Raw genomic sequence first — 18,951 nt, forward strand, 5'->3', positions numbered from 1 at the left:
TCTTGTAGCACTCCTCTGTTGATCTTTATTTGTCATGTCTTCTCTTTCCCTGTATCTATCGTAATTTGTGTGTTTTGATGCAAACTCTTTCTTTGTTTTCTTGGATATAGTGGTTTTCCAATCATGTTGGAAAGATTGCTTCTGTTCACTCCTACAAAGGACTTTTCATAGTATCAACGTTGTATTCTATTCGTTTCTAAATTAACTGACGTACAATAGTAATATTGCCACTGCAAGATCGTCCCTTTCTAAAGGCATTTTGCTCCACCATTGGGAGGGTGTCGACTGTCTTCCTCATTCAGTTATTGATAACTGTTGCATAGAGAATTGCTCCACTACGTCTCCAGTACGAGTAGCAGTAGAACAACGCTTTCGATCTTGAAATACGACTTATAAATTGTTCTCCCCTTGGCGGAGTAATCAATGGGACGTCTGAATATATGGGCGAGAGGTGGGGGGGGGGGCATCTCTGCTATCGAGAGTATCGTACTAGAAGAGCACGACGCCACAGCTACACCGAGGCGCCAAAGGAACTGGTATAGTGATACGTATTCAAATACAGAGATATGTAAACAGGGAGAATACGGCGCTGCGGTCGGCAACGTCTATACAAGACAGCAAGTATCTGTCGCAGGTGTTAGATCAGTTACTGCTTCTACAATGGCAGGTAATCAAGATTTAAATGAGTTTGAACCTCGTGTTATTGTCGACGCGCGAGCGATGGGACACAGCATCTGTGGGGTAGCGATAAAGTGGAGATTACCCGTACGACCAGTTCACGAGTGTACCGTGAAATCAGGAATCCGGTAAAATGTCAAATCTCCGGTATTGCTGTGGATGGAAAAATATCCTGCAAGAGCAGGACGAACGACGACTGAAATGAATCCTTCAAACGTGACGGAAGTGCAACCCTTCCGCAAATTGTTGCATACTTCAGTGCTGTGCCATCAGCAAGTGTCAGCGTGCAAATAATTCAACGAAACATAATCGGTATGGGCTTTCGGATCCTGTCGTCTACCGTTGATGACCACATGACACAAAGCTCGCCTGGGCCCATCAACATCGACATTGCCTCGAAACATGTTGCCTGGTCGGATGAGTCTCGTTTCAAATTGTATCGAGCGGATGGACGAGTACGGGCATGGAGACAACCTCATGAATCCACGGACCCTGCATGTGAGCAGGGGACTGTTCAAACGGGTGGCGGGTCTGTAACGGTGTGGCGCGTGTGCAGTTGGAGTGATATGGACTACTGACACGTCTAGATACGACTCTGACACGTGACACGTACGTAAGCATCCTATCTGATCACCTGCATCCATTCATATCCATCGTGCATCCCGATGGACTTAGGCAATTGTACGAGGTGCATTCAAGTTCTAAGGCCTCCGATTTTTTTTCTAATTAACTACTCACCCGAAATCGATGAAACTGGCGTTACTTCTCGACGTAATCGCCCTGCAGACGTACACATTTTTCACAACGCTGACGCCATGATTCCATGGCAGCGGCGAAGGCTTCTTTAGGAGTCTGTTTTGACCACTGGAAAATCGCTGAGGCAATAGCAGCACGGCTGGTGAACGTGCGGCCACGGAGAGTGTCTTTCATTGTTGGAAAAAGCCAAAAGACACAGGGAGCCAGGTCAGGTGAGTAGGGAGCATGAGGAATCACTTCAAAGTTGTTATCACGAAGAAACTGTTGCGTAACGTTAGCTCGATGTGCGGGTGCGTTGTCTTGGTGAAACAGCACACGCACAGCCCTTCCCGGACGTTTTTGTTGCAGTGCAGGAAGGAATTTGTTCTTCAAAACATTTTCGTAGGATGCACCTGTTACCGTAGTGCCCTTTGGAACGCAATGGGTAAGGATTACGCCCTCGCTGTCTCAGAACATGGACACCATCATTTATTCAGCACTGGCGGTTACCCGAAATGTTTTTGGTGGCGGTGATTCTGTGTGCTTCCATTGAGCTGACTGGCGCTTTGTTTCTGGATTGAAAAATGGCATCCACGTCTCATCCATTGTCACAACCGACGAAAAGAAAGTCACATTCATGCTGTCGTTGCGCGTCAACATTGCTTGGCAACATGCCACACAGGCAGCCGTGTGGTCGTCCGTGAGCATTCGTGGCACCCACCTGGATGACACTTTTCGAATTTTCAGGTCGTCATGCAGGATTGTGTGCACAGAACCCACAGAAATGCCAACTCTGGAGGCGATCTGGTCAACAGTCATTCGGCGATCCCCCAAAACAATTCTCTCCACTTTCTCGATCGTGTCATCAGACCGGCTTGTGCGAGCCCAAGGTTGTTTCGCTTTGTTGTCACACAATGTTCGGCCTTCATTAAATTGTCGCACCCACGAATGCACTTTCGACACATCCATAACTCTATCACTGTCGATGAATTTCAATTGGTTTCACACCACGCAAATTCAGAAAACGAATGTTTGCACGCTGTTCAAGTAAGGAAAACGTCGCCATTTTAAGTATTTAAAACAGTTCTCATTCTCGCTGCTGGCAGTAAAATTCCATCTGCCGTACGGTGCTGCCATCTCTGGGACGTATTGACAATGAACGCGGCCTCATTTTAAAACAATGCGCATGTTTCTATCTCTTTCCAGTCCGGAGAAAAAAAAAATCGGAGGCCTTAGAACTTGAATGCACCTCGTAGCAGAACAAAGCGACACTCCACACGTCCAGAATTGCTACAGAATGGCTCCAGGAACACTGCTCTGAGTTTAAACACTTTCGCTGGCGACCAAACTCCCGAGACATGAACATATGGAGCACATCTGGGATGCCTTATAAGATGCTGTTCAGAAGATATGTCCACCCCCTCATACTCTTACGGATTTATGGGCAGCCCTGCAGGATTCGTGGTGTGAGTTCCCTGCAGCACTACTTCAGACATGAGTCCATGCCACGCCGTGTTGTGGCACTTCTGCGTGTTCGCGGGGGCCCCACACGATATTAGGCAGGTGTACCAGTTTCTTTGGCTCTTCAGTGTAGTTTGGTCAACGCTTTGGGAGCCCGGTTAACCGGTGTGAGGGGCGTGCGCATGGGCGCGCGTGAGCAGCCAGGAAGATGGAGGGAGCCCCGGTGCCCGCATTCCTGACAAGGTGAGCGGCCGCCGCCGCCGCCCGCTTTCGCCCGCCTCCCATTTTGGGCAGAGGCGGGCAGCGCGGCGCGGCGGGGCCGTGATTCACCGCCCCCCCCCCTCCCCCATATCCCGCATCCCACGTACACACTCTCTGTGGCCGCCGTCATACGGCAGGCCGCTGCCATAACTCGAACCCACAGGGCGTGTTCAGAATCTATGGGTCTCCTGGTCTGAACTCGTCTGCTGGCTCTCCATGGCCAAACTGATCCACAAGCGTAACATATTAGAGTAATTTTCCAATTAAAGGCCTATATCGCAGCCGTTAAGGTTACTATTTAATTGTACACAACTTTGAAATAAATTTGCTATTTTGATGAGCTGATGAGATTAAAAGAATGTCATAGAAGAAAACTTAGAAATACTGCATTTTGCTCAGAAGAGAATACCGATGAATTTATTGGAACAAACATATAAACAGCCATCTTCACAAGAAACACTATTCTCGGCAGATTAAAACTGTGTGCCCGACAGAGACTCGAACTCGGGACCTTTGCCTTTCGCAGGCAAGTGCTCGCAGGAGAGCTTCTGTAGTTTGGAAGGTAGGAGACGAGGTACTGGCAGAAGTAAAGCTGTGAGTACCGGGCGTGAGTCGTGCTTCGGTAGCTCAGATGGTAGAGCACTTGCCCGCGAAAGGCAAAGGTCCCGAGTTCGAGTCTCGGTCGGGCACACAGTTTTAATCTGCCAGGAAGTTTCATATCAGCGCACACTCCACTGCACAGTGAAAATCTCATTCTGGAAACATCCCCCAGGCTGTGGCTAAGCCATGTCTCCGTAATATCCTTTCTTTCAGGAGTGCTAGTTCTGCAGGGTTCGCAAGAGAGCTTCTGTAAAGTTTGGAAGGTAGGAGACGAGGTACTGGCAGAAGTAAAGCTGTGAGTACCGGGCTTGAGTCGTGCTTCGGTAGCTCAGATGGTAGAGCACTTGCCCGCGAAAGGCAAAGGTCCCGAGTTCGAGTCTCGGTCGGGCACACAGTTTTAATCTGTCAGGAAGTTTCATATCAGCGCACACTCCACTGCACAATGAAAATCTCATTCTGGAAACATCCCCCAGGCTGTGGCTAAGCCATGTCTCCGTAATATCCTTTCTTTCAGGAGTGCTAGTTCTGCAGGGTTCGCAGGAGAGCTTCTGTAAAGTTTGGAAGGTAGGAGACGAGGTACTGGCAGAAGTAAAGCTGTGAGTACCGGGCGTGAGTCGTGCTTCGGTAGCTCAGATGGTAGAGCACTTGCCCGCGAAAGGCAAAGGTCCCGAGTTCGAGTCTCGGCCCAGCACACAGTTTTAATCTGCCAGGAAGTTTCATATCAGCGCACACTCCGCTGCAGAGTGAAAATCTCATTCTGGGAACACTATTCTCTTTTACCGAGGGAGGTGGCGTAGTGATTAGCACACTGGACTTGCATTCAGGAGGACGATGGTTCAAACCCGAGTCCGTACATCCTGAGTTAGGTTATCTCCGATTTCCGTAAAATCGCTTGAGGCACGTGCCGGGATGGTTTCTTTGAAAGGGCACGGCCGACTCCCTTCCCCGTCCTTCCCTAATCCGATGGGACCGATGACCTCGCTGTTTGGTCCCCTCTCCCGAATCAACTAACCATCCATCCATTCTATCTTGAATGATGAAACTAAGAAGCAAACTTCTGTAATGCTGTATCGATAGGGGGAATATGTAAACTGCCATTGTTAACCTAACTATTAAAAACTTAAAGTTCACATTACTACTGTGTTTTGGGAAGTTAAGTGGATAGCTTCCATCACGATGTAGACTATGAAAAAGAATGTTAGCAGCAGTATATAAAGAACGACATTACTGCACTATCCACTGAGCGGTCTAAGGAGCTGCAGTCATGGACTGTGCAGCTGGTTCCGGTGGAGGTTCAAGTCCTCAGGATAATTTAGGTTAAGTAGTGTGTAAGCTTAGGGAGTGATGACCTTAGCAGTTAAGTACCATAAGATTTCACACACAAAAAAACAAAATGGCTCTGAGCACTATGGGACTCAACTGCTGAGGTTATCAGTCCCCTAGAACTTAGAACTAGTTAAACCTAACTAACCTAAGGACATCACAAACATCCATGCCCGAGGCAGGATTCGAACCTGCGACCGTAGCAGTCCCGCAGTTCCGGACTGCAGCGCCAGAATCGCACGGCCACCGCGGCCGGCTGTAGCTGAATCACTTTCATGTCTACAGTCTACGGTCTTGCGGCTCCAGACTGCAGCGCCTTTAACCGCACGGCCACTTCGACCGGCCTTTCACACACATTTGAACATTTTTCTGCACTATCCAGTTCTTCGGTAGAACCAGTCAAAGCACTAGCTGAGGCGACTTGAGGTGTAAACACGTGTGTCCGTCACCATCCCGTCTTTGCCAAGCTCATGTTCAACATACTTGGTTTTAGTGATCCATACCCTAATGTTGTAGGACTAACATATAAAGAAAAGCCTTCGCTCGAGGAAATAAAATGTAAACGCCTTGTATGCAACGTAAAAGCTTTTGTAAACAAGAAAAATGGTTCAAATGGATCTGAGCACTATGGGACTTAACATCGGTGGTCATCAGTCCCCTAGAACTTAGAACTACTTAAACCTAACTAACCTAAGGACATCACACACATCCATGCCCGGGGCAGGATTTGAACCTGCGACCGTAACAGTCGCGCGGTTCCTGACTGAGCGCCTAGAACCGCTAGACCACCGCGGCCGGCGTAAACAAGAAAACCATTAACTATTCTGTTACATTATAGGACCAAAATGACGTGAAACTTGTACAAGAAATCCTCGCTGCATCCTGAAGATCGGCTCAGGCCCGTAACTACTTACGGTGCGAAAAGAAAGCATTCATCGAAAAGCGTGGTCGGCTCTAGTTTTTTTCCTACAGAGATATTTATCGCTACCGATAAAATGAAAAAAAGAAAAGAAAGAAAACATGGTTTCGCACTTACACCTTTACTTTCTTCTTATGGCGATTAGTTTGGATTTTATGTCGGTCCGTAATTATAGGTTACACGAAAAGGCACCAAAGACATGTTACCACAGAGGCAGCTTTACCCTGATGTCACACTGCTACTGTACTCCTACGACGGGGCTCACAGCCGCCGCTGCGGTTCTGCGTTACAGTGTCCGCTGTCTCTGTCGTTAGACACGTTGGAGACGTCCATCCTTACCTGTGATCCCGGGAAATGGTCTTATGTTAGGTTCCCGACTCCAAATGTCCATTGCATTCAGTTGCATTCGCAATGTTCACCCGGACACTGCTAAGTACGGAACCTCATTCACTGACAGCAGCAATTCGTGTTCGGTCTGAAACCGATTGCCGTTGCCATGCACTGACGCTAGTCTTGTCACCCTGTTTTACATGGGCACGAGTGCTATACCGTTCCTTTTGGACGTGTTGAACAGTCTGCGTTGATAGTGAAAGAAATCTGGCAACTCCATTCACTATTTGGTCTGTGATGTTCTGGGCGGTTTTTGATACCACTACTTGGGCCCACTCATTCATGTAACCATGAACGTGGATGTTTATTATGCGATCACTCCATTCTGTCACGTCTCCAAGTCGATGCACCTTATTGCACTGATTCCATACTATCGATTGGCACGAATATAACACTTCGCTGCCATAACGTCAGAGGTACTGTGTCACATGACCGCGTCGCACCAGTCCTGTATCTACAAAGCTCCTTGGGGACCAGTGTGCTCTCTTCAGGGTGAGTTTACAAATGGTGCTCGTCCGCCTGCGTAGCTGAATTGGCAGTGCGGCTGGCTGCCGTGCAGGAGACGCCCGTTCGATTCCTGGTAGTGCGAGAGATTTTTCCTTGGTACGAGGATTGGTACCGAGTAATCTGCAATCAACTGAGGAGCTACTCGTCCCATTAGTTGCGGTTCCGAGGTCAAGAAACGCGACAAACTCCGAGAGCGCGACGTATTGACCACATGCCCCTCAATACAGCATCCAGTGACGCCCTTAGCAGAGGATGACACGGCGGTCGAACGGACCCGATTGCACGCCTAAGGACAGAACACGGAACTTGACCTTTACCATGTGCAAAAGGTGCTTACGAGGTAGGAAGTCATTTGACTTTTAGTTTCGCAGCGAGTATGGTAGAAAACCCAAAGAGATACTGGTCGTATGTAAAGTACACCAGTGGCAAAAACCAGTCAATACCGTCACTGCGCGACAGCGATGGAAACGTTACCGATGATGGTGCCACTAAAGCGGAGTTACTAAATACAGTTTTCTGTAATTCCTTCACGAAAGAAGACGAAGTAAATATTCCAGAATTCGAAACCAGAACAGCTGTTAGTATGAGTGATATAAAAGTAGATAGGTGTTGTGAAACAACTCAAATCACTTAAGAAAGGCAATTCTTCAGGTCCAGATGGTATACCAATCAGGTTCCTTTCAGAGTATGGAGACACAATAGCGCCTTTTTTAGCAATCATATACAACCGCTTACTTGTCGGAAGGTCTGTTCTTAAAGACTGGAAGGTAGCACAGGTCACACCAATACTCGAGATACGAAATAGGAGTAACCCATTGAATTACAGACCCATATCACTGACCTCAGTTTGCAGTAGGATGTTGGAGCATATACTGTACTCGAACATTATGAATCACCTTGAAGAAAATGACTTATTGATGCATAACCAACACTGATTCAGAAAATATCGTTCTTGTACATCACAGCCATCTCTTTATTCCCATGAAGTAATGAGTGCTGTCGACAAGGGATCTGAGATCGATTCCATATTCCTAGATTTCCAGAAGGCTTTTGATACCGTTCCTCACAAGCGACTATTAATCAAATTGCGTGCATATGGAGTATCGTGTTATTTGTGTGGATTCGTTACTTCTTCTCAGAGAGGTCACAGTTCGTAGTGATAGACGGTAAATCATCAAGCAGAAGAGAAGTGATATCTGGCGCTCCGAATGGTAGTGTCATAGGCCCTCTTCTGTTACTGATTTACATAAATGATCTGGGTGACAATCTGAGCAGCCCCCTTAGATTGTTTGCAGATGACGCTTAATTTACCGTCTAGTAAAATCATCAGACGATCAGTTCCAATTAGAAAATGATCTAGAGAGAATTTACGTATGGTACGAAAAGTGGAAATTGGCACTAAGCAAAGAAAAGTGGAGGGCATCCACATGGGTACTAAAATAAATCCGATAAATTTTGAGTATACGATAAATCGCACAAATCTAAGGGCTGTCAATTCGACTTAATACCTAGGAATTACAATTACGAACAACTTAAATTGGAAATACCACAAAGATAATATTGTGGGGAAGGCGAAACAAAGAGTGCGCTTTGTTGGCAGAACACTTAGAAGATGCGACAAACTCACTAAAGAGACAGCCTACATTACACTTGTCCATCCTCTGTTGGAATGTTGCTGCGTGGTGTGCGATCCTCGCAGTACATCGAACAAGTGCAAAGAAGGGCAGCTCGTTTCGTGTTATCGCGCAATAGGGGTGAGAGTGTCACTGATATGATACGCGAGTTGGGGTGGCAGTCATTGAAACAAAGGCAGTTTTCTTTCCGGCGAGATCTATTTACGAAATTTCAATCACCAACTTTCTCTTCCGAATGCGAAAATATTTTGTTGACACCCACCTACGTAGGGAGAAATGATCATCATAATAAAATAAATCAGAGCTCGAACGGAAAGATTTAGGTGTTCCTTTTCCCACGAGCCATTCGAGAGTGGAATGTAAGAGAAGTAGTATGAAAATGGTACGATGAACCCTCTGCCAGGCACTTAAGTGTAAATTGCAGAGTAACCATGTAGATGTAGATGTACCGGGTGATCAAAAAGTCAGTATAAATTTGAAAACTGAATAAATCAAGGAATAATGTAGATAGAGAGGTACAAATTGACACATATGCTTGGAATGACATGGGGTTTTATTAGAACCAAAAAAATACAAAAGTTCAAAAAATGTCCGACAGATGGCGCTTCATCTGATCAGAATAACAATAATTAGCATAACAAAGTAACACAAAGCAAAGCTGATGTTCCTTACAGGAAATGCTCAATAAGTCCAACATCATTGCTCAACAATAGCTGTAGTCAAGGAATAGTGTTCTGAACAGCACTGTAAAGCATGTCCGGAGTTATGGTTGAGGCATTGGCGTCGGATGTTGTCTTTCAGGATCCCTAGAGATGTCGGTCGATCACGAGACACTTGCGACTACAGTTAACCCCAAAGCCAATCATCGCACGGACTGAGGTCTGGGGACCTGGGAGGCCAATCATGACGAAAGTGGCGGCTGAACACACGCTCATCATCAAACGACGCGCGCAAGAGATCTTTCACGTGTCTAGCGTTATGGGGTGGAGCGCCATCCTGCATAAACATCGTACGTTCCAGCAGGTGTTTATCAGCCAGGCTGGGGATGATGCGGTTCTGTAACATATCGGCGTACCTCTCACCCGTCACGGTAGCAGTTACAAAACCAGAATCACGCATTTCCTCGAAGAAAAAATGCCCGATAACGGTCGATGTGGTAAATATAACCCATACCGTGACTTTCTCGTCGTGCAGTGGAGTTTCCACGACAGTTCTAGGATTTTCGGTAGCCCAAATTCTGCAGTTGTGGGCGTTGACAGACCCTCGGAGCTTGAAATGAGCGTCGTCGGTCCACAACACGTTACTCAACCAATCGTCATCTTCCGCCATCTTTTGAAACGCCCACACCGCAAATGCCCTCCGCTTCACTAAATCGCCAGGTAACAGTTCAGGGTGCCGATGGATTTTGTACGGATAGCATCGGAGGGTACGCCTAAGTGCCAACCAAACAGTAGTGTATGGAATGCCGGTGCGACGTGCGACTGCACGAGCGCTGACTTCCTCGTGCATAGACGAACTCGCTACACTCTCCATTTCTTCCTGAACTGTCTCAGCAGCATTACGCCTTGTGGTCGGTCGGCCACTACGGGCTCTATCGTCCAAACAACCCGTGGCTTCGAACTTTCTAGCCACAGCTGCATTTGTCAACGGACCTTTACCCGTTCGAATCCCCTACCTATGGCGATAGGATCGTAACGCTGAACTAGCACATTTTCCATTCTGATAATACAGCTTCACTAAAAGCGCCTTTTCAGGTAACGTCAACATGCTGCGAATGCTGGCGCATCTGATTCTCTCTATCATTACAGTTCCTTTTATACACGATTGTCATGCGCAGTCACTGACGTTTTGCTGTCCAGCGCCATCCGTTGGACATTTTGTGAACTTTGTTTTGTTTTTGGTTCTAATAAAACCCCATGTCATTCCAAGCATGTGTGTCAACTTTTACCTCCCTACCTACATTATTCCGTGGTTTATTAAGTTTTCGAATTTATGCTGACTTTTTGATCACCCGGTAGATGTAATCTGGTCCACTACCGTTACGCGCGAGTGTCCCTAGACAGGGCTGTGAAGGATCCAGTGAAGCGTTTACCCGCAGGCGACACACAGTGGTCCGCCATCCGCTCGCTCAGTTCTCGCCGCCGCGGCGGAAGCGCGCCCGTCGGCAGACCGAGACGCGGCTTTCTCCAATTTCCATGCAGTCTCCGCCGCTGGCCATGAACAATGGGGAGTACGTAACGCCGCGGTCCCCCCTGAGGCGCGACCTCGGCCATTATTCGGTACCGCGACCGCCTCCTCGCCTCGCCCTCGCTCCCTGCCCTTTGCCAGCCGGTTCGCAAACGTCTGCCGAGACGCTTATCTGGTGCCATCCATCTCCGGACGTTCACAGACTCTTTCGGCAGGAAACCGTTCCTCCCAAATACAGGAGGCGGTGTTTCGTTTTAATTCCTCGTATATCCTGAGAGCCGTACCGATTTAGGACAGACGACCTTTTACGGCAGGGTGACCTTCTCCGTGTGCCACAGGTTACCCTATGACGAAACACGAGGAAATTTATGTAAACAGTTTGCCACACTTGCAAAAACGTCGTCATTTTTTATCTTCTCACTGTTAGACTTCTTTCTCTCTTTCCCTCTATGTCGACGCCCGTCACTGGCCTTCCCTTTTGTGTGTGTGTGTGTGTGTGTGTGTGTGTGTGTGTGTGTGTGTGTATGTGTCATCTGAGTCATCAGTCTCCTGGCTGGTTTGTTGCGGCCCGCCACGTATTTTCTCTCCTGTGCCAACTTCTTCATCTCGGAGTAACATTTGCAACCTACGTCCTCAATTACTTGCTGGAAGTAATCTAATCTCCGTTTTCCTCTACAGTTTTTGCCCTCTACAGCTCCCTCTAGTACCATGGAAGCATGGAAGTTATTCCCTGATGTCTTAACAGATGTCCAACTTTGAACATGGCTGACGTTTGCAGCATCCGTATACACAAATTTGAAAAATATGTAAAAATCTGCCAACCGGTTGCATACATTTTCTATATACCTTGGCCAGGTTTCGTCACCTCTAAGGGTGACTTCATCAGAAGTTGGCACATTTTTACATATTTTTCAAATTAACAGTTGTCCTATCATTTTGTGCCTTCTCCTTGTCAGTGTTTTCCACACATTCCTTTCCTCTGCGATTCTGTGCACAACCTCCTCGGTCCTTACCTTATCAGTCCACCTAATTTTCGACATTCGTCTGTAGCACCACATCTCAAATGCTTCCACTCTTTTTCCGTTCCGGTTTCCTAACACTCCACGTTTCACATACATACAATGCTGTGCTCTCCAAATACATTCTCAGAAATTTCTTCCTCGAATCAAGGCCTATGTTTGATATGACTAGACTTCTCTGGGCCAGGAATGGCATTGTTGCCAGTGCTATTCCGCTTTTGATGTCCTCCTTGCTCCGCCCGTCTTAGGTTATTCTCCTGCCTAGGTAGTAAAAGTCCATAACTTCATCTGCTTTGTGCCCATCAATCCTGATTTTAAGTTTCTCATTTCTGATACTCGCCACTACTTTCGTCTTTCTTCGATTTACTCTCAGTCCATATTGTGTAAAACGTTTCATCCCATTCAGCAGATTCTGTAATTCTTCTTCACTTTCACTCAGGATAGCTATGTCATCAGCGTATAGTATCATTGATATCCTTCACCTTGAATTTTGATTCCACACCTGAAGCTTTCTTGTATTTCCATCATTGCTTCTTCGATTTACAGATTTAACTGTAGGGGCGAAGGACTACGTTCCTGCCTTACACACCTTTTAATACGAGCACTTCGCCCCTGGTCGTCCACTCTTATTAATTCCTCTTGGCTCTTGTACGTATTGTAAATTACCCTTTCTCTCTATAGCTTATCCCAATTTTTTTCAGAACCTCGAACATCTTGCACCATTTTACATTGTCGAACGCTTTTTCCAGGTCAACAAAGCCTATGAACATCCCTTGATTTTTCTTTAGTCTTTCAGCATCAGAATTTCTTCTCTGGTTCTTTTACATTTCGTAGCACCAAAGTGATCATCATCTAACACACTCTCCATTTTCTTTTCCATTCTTCTGTATATTATTCTTGTAAGCAGCTTGGATGCACGAGTTGTTAGTAGTTTATATTAACGATCCAAAGGATAATGTTGCAGGGTCCTTATGGCTATTGGCGGACGGTGGTGTTGTCTACAGGGCAGTTCCAACGCTAGGAGACTGTGTCGAACTGCAGCAGTACTTGCAGAGGACCGGCGATTGGTGCAAAGACTGAACGTTCACGAATGTAACATACTCGAATTATCCACTCCTGCTCGATTGCGTTGCCCGCAGCTCGTGGTCGTGCGGTAGCGTTCTCGCTTCCCACGCCCGGGTTCCCGGGTTCGATTCCCGGCGGGGTCAGGGATTTTCTCTGCCTCGTGATGGCTGGGTGTTGTGTGATGTCCTTAGGTTAGTTAGGTTTAGGTAGTTCTAAGTTCTAGGGGACTGATGACCATAGATGTTAAGTCCCATAGTGCTCAGAACCATTTGAACCATTTTTCGATTGCGTTAGTGCTGACATACCAGTCGAGACCGCTGGTACCGTCAAATGCCTAGGAGTCACCATGAGGAGCGAACTAAAGCAGAGTACTACATAAAGCAAACTGTAGGCAAAGTTGATGCCGGGCAGACAGCCTTAACGAAAAATTCGTCCACGAAATAAGAGGTCTGTACATCGCTTGCAAGAGCGATTCTTGAGTATTGGTCATAGATCTATGTCTCTTACAAAGTTTGGTTAAAAGAAGGGATAGAGAGGGCTCAACGGAGAGCCGCATGACTCGTCACTAGAGCTGCAAATCGTGAAGGTTTCCTTCGACCACGTCTGTCTCCCACAAGGCAGAGAGGCCGTACTGTGCACCAAACACTTCGTAACGGCGTAACCCCTTCACATCTGCGCCTGCTGTCTGACAAGAAGTGGTGGACTCTTCGCAACACTACGTGTCATTTGATACCTCTGGTTGGAGACCACAGTAGGCAAGGTAAAGAATTACCCTCCATGCGTAGGCTGTCGTTAGTAACAAAACACATTCGGCTGCGTTTCGAGTGCTGGACTGGTGGTGAATGACGTCGCGTTGTGTCTAGCGATGAACTGCAAATCTGCACTCGCCGGATGGGCATCGTCGGCGACCTGTTTTGCGGGGGCGTCGCGGTGCGGGCAGTCATCGGGTATGTCTTCAGGTCACAGCAGGTACTGACTGAGGGAACAACGCTACACCGCGGACATCCTGCTTTCTCGTGTCTTACCTCCTATTCGACAATATCGTGGTGCCATTATTCAACAGGACAATGCAGTCCACACATGGGTCGCGCCTCTGTGAACTGTCTGCGTGATGTTGAGATACTTCCGTGACCATCGAGATCCGAAGACCTGTCACCGATACAACGCGTTTGGGACCAGCTCTGACGTCACTTCCGTGTCACTGCTAGTATCCAGTATGTCAAGGACTGATCAGAATGCTTGTAGACCAGTTGGTCTCGGGAAAGGACGTAACGGCTTTAGGACAGCCTTCCCATCCAAAGCATTTCGTGTATCCAGGCCAGAGTGGGTGCAACGCCATAGCGACAAATGGAATCGTACTGTAAAGGGCTTCGTCAATTTTAGTCAACGTTGTAGCGGCCGAAATAACATCGCATATCCTCTCAACCGTTTACTCCTCCTCTCCTGGGCGCTTCATTCCTTTTATCGGGCGATGAACATCTCGCTAAATGACCACGACGAGAAAATCGGAGATACTGAAGTTCATAATGAGCGTTACCGACTGTGATATTCCATACGTGCTGTTTACAGATGTAACGAGGAAGGAGGGGCGGGCTGGATGGATAAGTGGTATCAGAAGTGTCTTCGCCATACACTGTGAGCTGGACTGCGGAGTGGAGCTGCGGATGTGGATGTATGCTGGCATGAGAGTGAGACAGGCAGAACAGACTGGCAATGAAATTTCCTCATTAACCTCAGATTCATAGTCACTTTCGTTCAATGTTTTAACTGAGCCAAAGAATGTGGCAGTGACGTCACATAGCTGTGCCTGAATTGCTGGGTGTAATTGTTCAGAGCTATCATTGTCAAATTCTAATCATCTCACTGCAGGCTGCAATGAACTACCAGTCGCATGTGAAAAAATGCAATTTAGTACTCATAGAATTGATTTACATTGTACAACACAGCGTCGTCAGCCATCTGGCATCCACATAGGGCTGTTGCTCCTGGTAATGTCATCTTTCCCGCTTCCATTTCATCATTTATATGGTGTTTTCAGAAGTCTGTTACAATCCAGCAAGGAATTTCCTTACTCCAGCGACCATCCATTCGTCTGACTATACCTCTCACCTCCGTTTCCTTCTCACTGCAGTTAGCCCGAATCTACGTACAGGCTTACTAGTCCTTTCTCTACCTTTTTTATTTTACGGAGTGAAGACATTAAGGGGGTTATTTTAATTAATTTCATAGTCTGAAGTGACAATATAAAAATATTTTCCGCCATTATTTCAGGAGACGACTGCCTAAAAACTAGAACACGTAGACGCACATTAGTGGACACAGCATCTTCCAAGTTCTTAACTCACATTACAGGCGGTCTGTGTGTCACGCGACTAACGTCAGGAAGTTCGTGCACTTCATTGACATGAATTGTCCTGGAAGGTTCCACAGCAGCCCGATTTGCAAATGTGTTCATTGGATTGGCTATCTGCAGGCGAGAAGTAATCCTGCAATTAGGAATGGAGCAGAATCGACGGTTTACAATGAAGCTCGAAGACGCGTAACAACAACATGAAGCAAACTGCCAATGCTTCTCTGCCATCATCTAGTGGAACAGATACATCCAACGGTACTGAAAGGTTTAGGGTCCAGCCTAGGAGTCACACCACAAAAATTTGAAATAAAAATGCCTCTGTTTCAATACTGAGGCGAGGGCCTCTTATAACGGTAAAGTCATTATTTTTTGTGGCCTTATTCGGCTGAGTTTTTCAGTCGACGGCCTTTATGAATTACGTCAGCATTCACCTCTCAAACGGGGCGTTTCCTTGCGTCAAATATTCAGTTGGAAAAATAGCAAAGATTTTTAAAGGAATGGTTAGCGGAACTTTGTCAGTTTGAAGTCGGTTCTATTTCTTCCATCTCTCATTTCATTCAAACCGAGACCCTTGAAATATTTACTTCCTGTTGCCAGAAGCGGGTTCTTGAGCTCCTGAAGCGCTGGAAGCGCACGAGGCCTCTTACGACCGAAGGTGGCTGGGAGTTTACTGACTCGTGACGTCAAAGCTAGACCATGTGATCACCACCGAGCATTTTTATGGGAAGTTCAAAAATCAAATAAATGTATTTAAAACTATGACAGCATTTTTATGAAAGTATATTTTTTGTGCTAATAATTACAGTACTGTTAACTGAAAACAACTCCAAGAATTTGCCAACCTTCCTATTACAGCAGTATGGCAGCTGAGCACCTTATGAAGACATTATACGTAGTAAGAAGTATAGACTCAAAGGAATTTGCGAACATCAGTACCCCCTAGTCTTTAAAGAATCGAACTCCATTGTGTGAAACAGCCCCGTGCAAAATGTGCTACGAATATATATATATAGAAGTAGTAGATAGTAGATTAAAGTCTAATGCCTGATGCAATGAAAAGCTAGAATGTACTAAGCGATAAATTTTTCCTTTTATTATTTTGTATCACTTGTCAATGACAAGAAGATTCCTACAGCTTTCAAGTTACGTGTAGAGTTTCTTGGTTACCGCAAAGTGCTCGGATCCTTAGGTATTGGGTGACTATAGTCTGGGTAGTTGGAGCGTTATGTGTTACACACATACAAAGTTTCTAACTTCAATACTTATCTCATCGTGTTATACTTCTAACATTAAATTATACCTCTTAATGATTAGATTGTGACAGCATTTTAAAATTTTGAATTCGGTGCATAATTATAAGTAATCAAATTTTTGGTGCCCCTGTAAGCCAATAGATAGGCTTTCTGCAACTGGGAAATGGGTGACATTTTTTAGCCGTTTATTAATATAGTTGATTATTTGCAACTTTCATTTCAAGGCTGATTGTCAGTGAAAGTAGTCTAATTGAATAAAAAAATCGCTCAGTATTTACATTTACTTTATTATTTTGCATTTGTCTTGTCGTTGCTTATAATTACATTTCGGTTTTCTTTTTTCCAAAATTGAAATACTGATTTTTGGGTGAACATGAATCTCAACTTTTTGTGATATAGTTGTTCATGGCAATGTTAAGGAGTCGTGTTGGATAACGTGATGTTTTCAGTTCTTTTCATCTTTTCAATCTCATAAATTCGTTCAATCGAAGATTTTATACACAGTAAAATATTTAACTTCAGTTGCTGAGTTACAGGTTTTTAATTGGAAAATTAATCTACAATACTATTTTTGAAGGTTATTTGTCACAAAGTTTCTCGTGTCAGAGCTCACATTACAAGCCCAGATCCTGAAAACGGATCTGCACTGCAGTCGCAATTAAGAGGGACGTTCAATAAGTAATGCAACACATTTTACTCTCGGTCAGTTTCGGCTGAAAAAATGAGGAATTTGTTATGTAGATGGTGGAACAGTTCTGCTTCAGCCCCGTTAGTTTGATGAAGTTTCGATGGGTGGGAGCTCTATACGTAGCCCTCAAAATGGCGCCTGTAACGGAGCTGCGTTTCTAGCAGAGAACTGTCACTGAGTTTCTCTTGGCGAGAAACCGGAGCATCGCAAACATTCATAGGCTCTTGCGGAATGTCTACGGAGACCTGGCAGTGAACAAAAGCACGGTGAGTCGTTGGCCGAGGCGTCTGTCATCGTCGCAACATTGTCGCACAAACCGGCAGCACGCAGTCGTTGCTCCTGCAGTGTTGGAACGTGCAGACATTCTCATCCGAGGTGATTGAGGGAACACAATCAATGAAGCAGTACGCGGATTATGGGGACATTATTGATGCAGCAAGACGCTGGTTCCGACGTCGACCAGTAGAGTGGGGGCATACTGGCCCTGCCAGTAAGGTGGCGTAAGGCCCTCGCATGGAATGTAGATTATGTTGAAAAATGGGGTTTTACAGCCAAAATAGTGAGGAATAATATGGTGTGTTGGAGTTGTGAATAAACGAATGTGTTGCGCTACTTACTGACCACCCCTCGCACCTGAGCCAGAAGCTTGTGCTGTGCTGTGCTGTGTTGTTGCCACGCGGCTGATATCGCGCCCCCTGCCTGGCTGCCCACAGCCCGACTACTACCGGGACGCGGCGCACTTCCGCCGCCAGGGTGACGGCCCGTGCTACCAGCTGGAGATCCCGCACGCCAAGCTAGACTTCACCGGCGCCTACTCCGTCGTCGCCCGCAACTGCCATGGGGAGGCCAAGGCCGTGATCTCGCTGCAGATCTACGCCAAAGGTAGGCCATTCCCTCATCTTCTATCGTCTAGTCTACTCACTGATCTCGGACTTGCACCGCTTCGTCTAACCCAGCCCAGCATTGGCCCTGGACTGACTCTGTTTACGACGACCTAACCTATGACAACGCTATCAAGCATTGCACGATACTCGAAACTAACAACAAATCCCCCCCCACCCCCTCCCCGCCCCTCGCAAAACTGACCCTTACCCTTAACATTAAAGCTTGAGTATTGCGAATATATAGAAAGAAGGGTCCTTTATTGTATGATTATATGATAGCGGAACAAACACTGGTAGCAGTTACTTCTGTAAAATATCTGGGAGTATGCGTGCGGAACGATTTGAAGTGGAATGATCATATAAAATTAATTGTTGGTAAGGCGGGTACGAGGTTGAGATTCACTCGGAGAGTCCTTAGAAAATGTAGTCCATCAACAATGGAGGTGGCTTACAAAACACTCGTTCGACCTATACTTGAGTATTGCTCATCAGTGTGGGATCCGTACCAGGTCAGGTTGACAGAGGAGATAGAGAAGATCCAAAGAAGAGCGGCGCGTTTCGTCACAGGGTTATTTGGTAAGCGTCATAGCGTTAAGGAGATGTTTAGCAAACTCGAGTGGCGCTCTGCATCGCGGTGTAGCTTGCTGTCCACGTTTCGAGAGGGTGCGTTTCTGGATGAGGAATCGAATATATTGCTTCCCCCTACTTATACCTCCCGAGAAGAACGCGTATGTAAAATTAGAGAGATTCGAGCGCGCACGGAGGCTTTCCGGCAGTCGTTCTTCCCGCGAACCATACGCGACTGGAACAGGAAACGGAGGTAAAGACAGTGACTCCGCCGTACACCGTTGGGTGGCTTGCGGAGTATAAATGTAGATGTATCTGTCCCAGATAGCAAGAAAACCTAGTGGCAACTATTTATTCACAACCGATACAAAACAGTTACATGTTTGCACCTGTTACTGTCTCTCAAAGTAGCCACCAGCGTTGTGTA

The 18,951-nt window shown here is 46.4% G+C and overlaps 1 protein-coding gene across 1 annotated transcript in view; it reads left to right on the top strand.

Annotated features, from left to right (window-relative positions):
* Positions 1-18,951, top strand: part of LOC124613832 (titin homolog) — a 1,109,199-nt gene that overhangs the window by 729,988 nt on the left and 360,260 nt on the right. Inside the window, exon 20 of the mRNA XM_047142555.1 lies at positions 17,787-17,955. Coding sequence (XP_046998511.1) covers positions 17,787-17,955 — 169 coding nt within the window. The remainder of the gene's footprint in view (positions 1-17,786; positions 17,956-18,951) is intronic.

The sequence above is a fragment of the Schistocerca americana genome, chromosome 4 (genome assembly GCF_021461395.2).
Source record: "Schistocerca americana isolate TAMUIC-IGC-003095 chromosome 4, iqSchAmer2.1, whole genome shotgun sequence".
Taxonomy (NCBI): domain Eukaryota; kingdom Metazoa; phylum Arthropoda; class Insecta; order Orthoptera; family Acrididae; genus Schistocerca; species Schistocerca americana.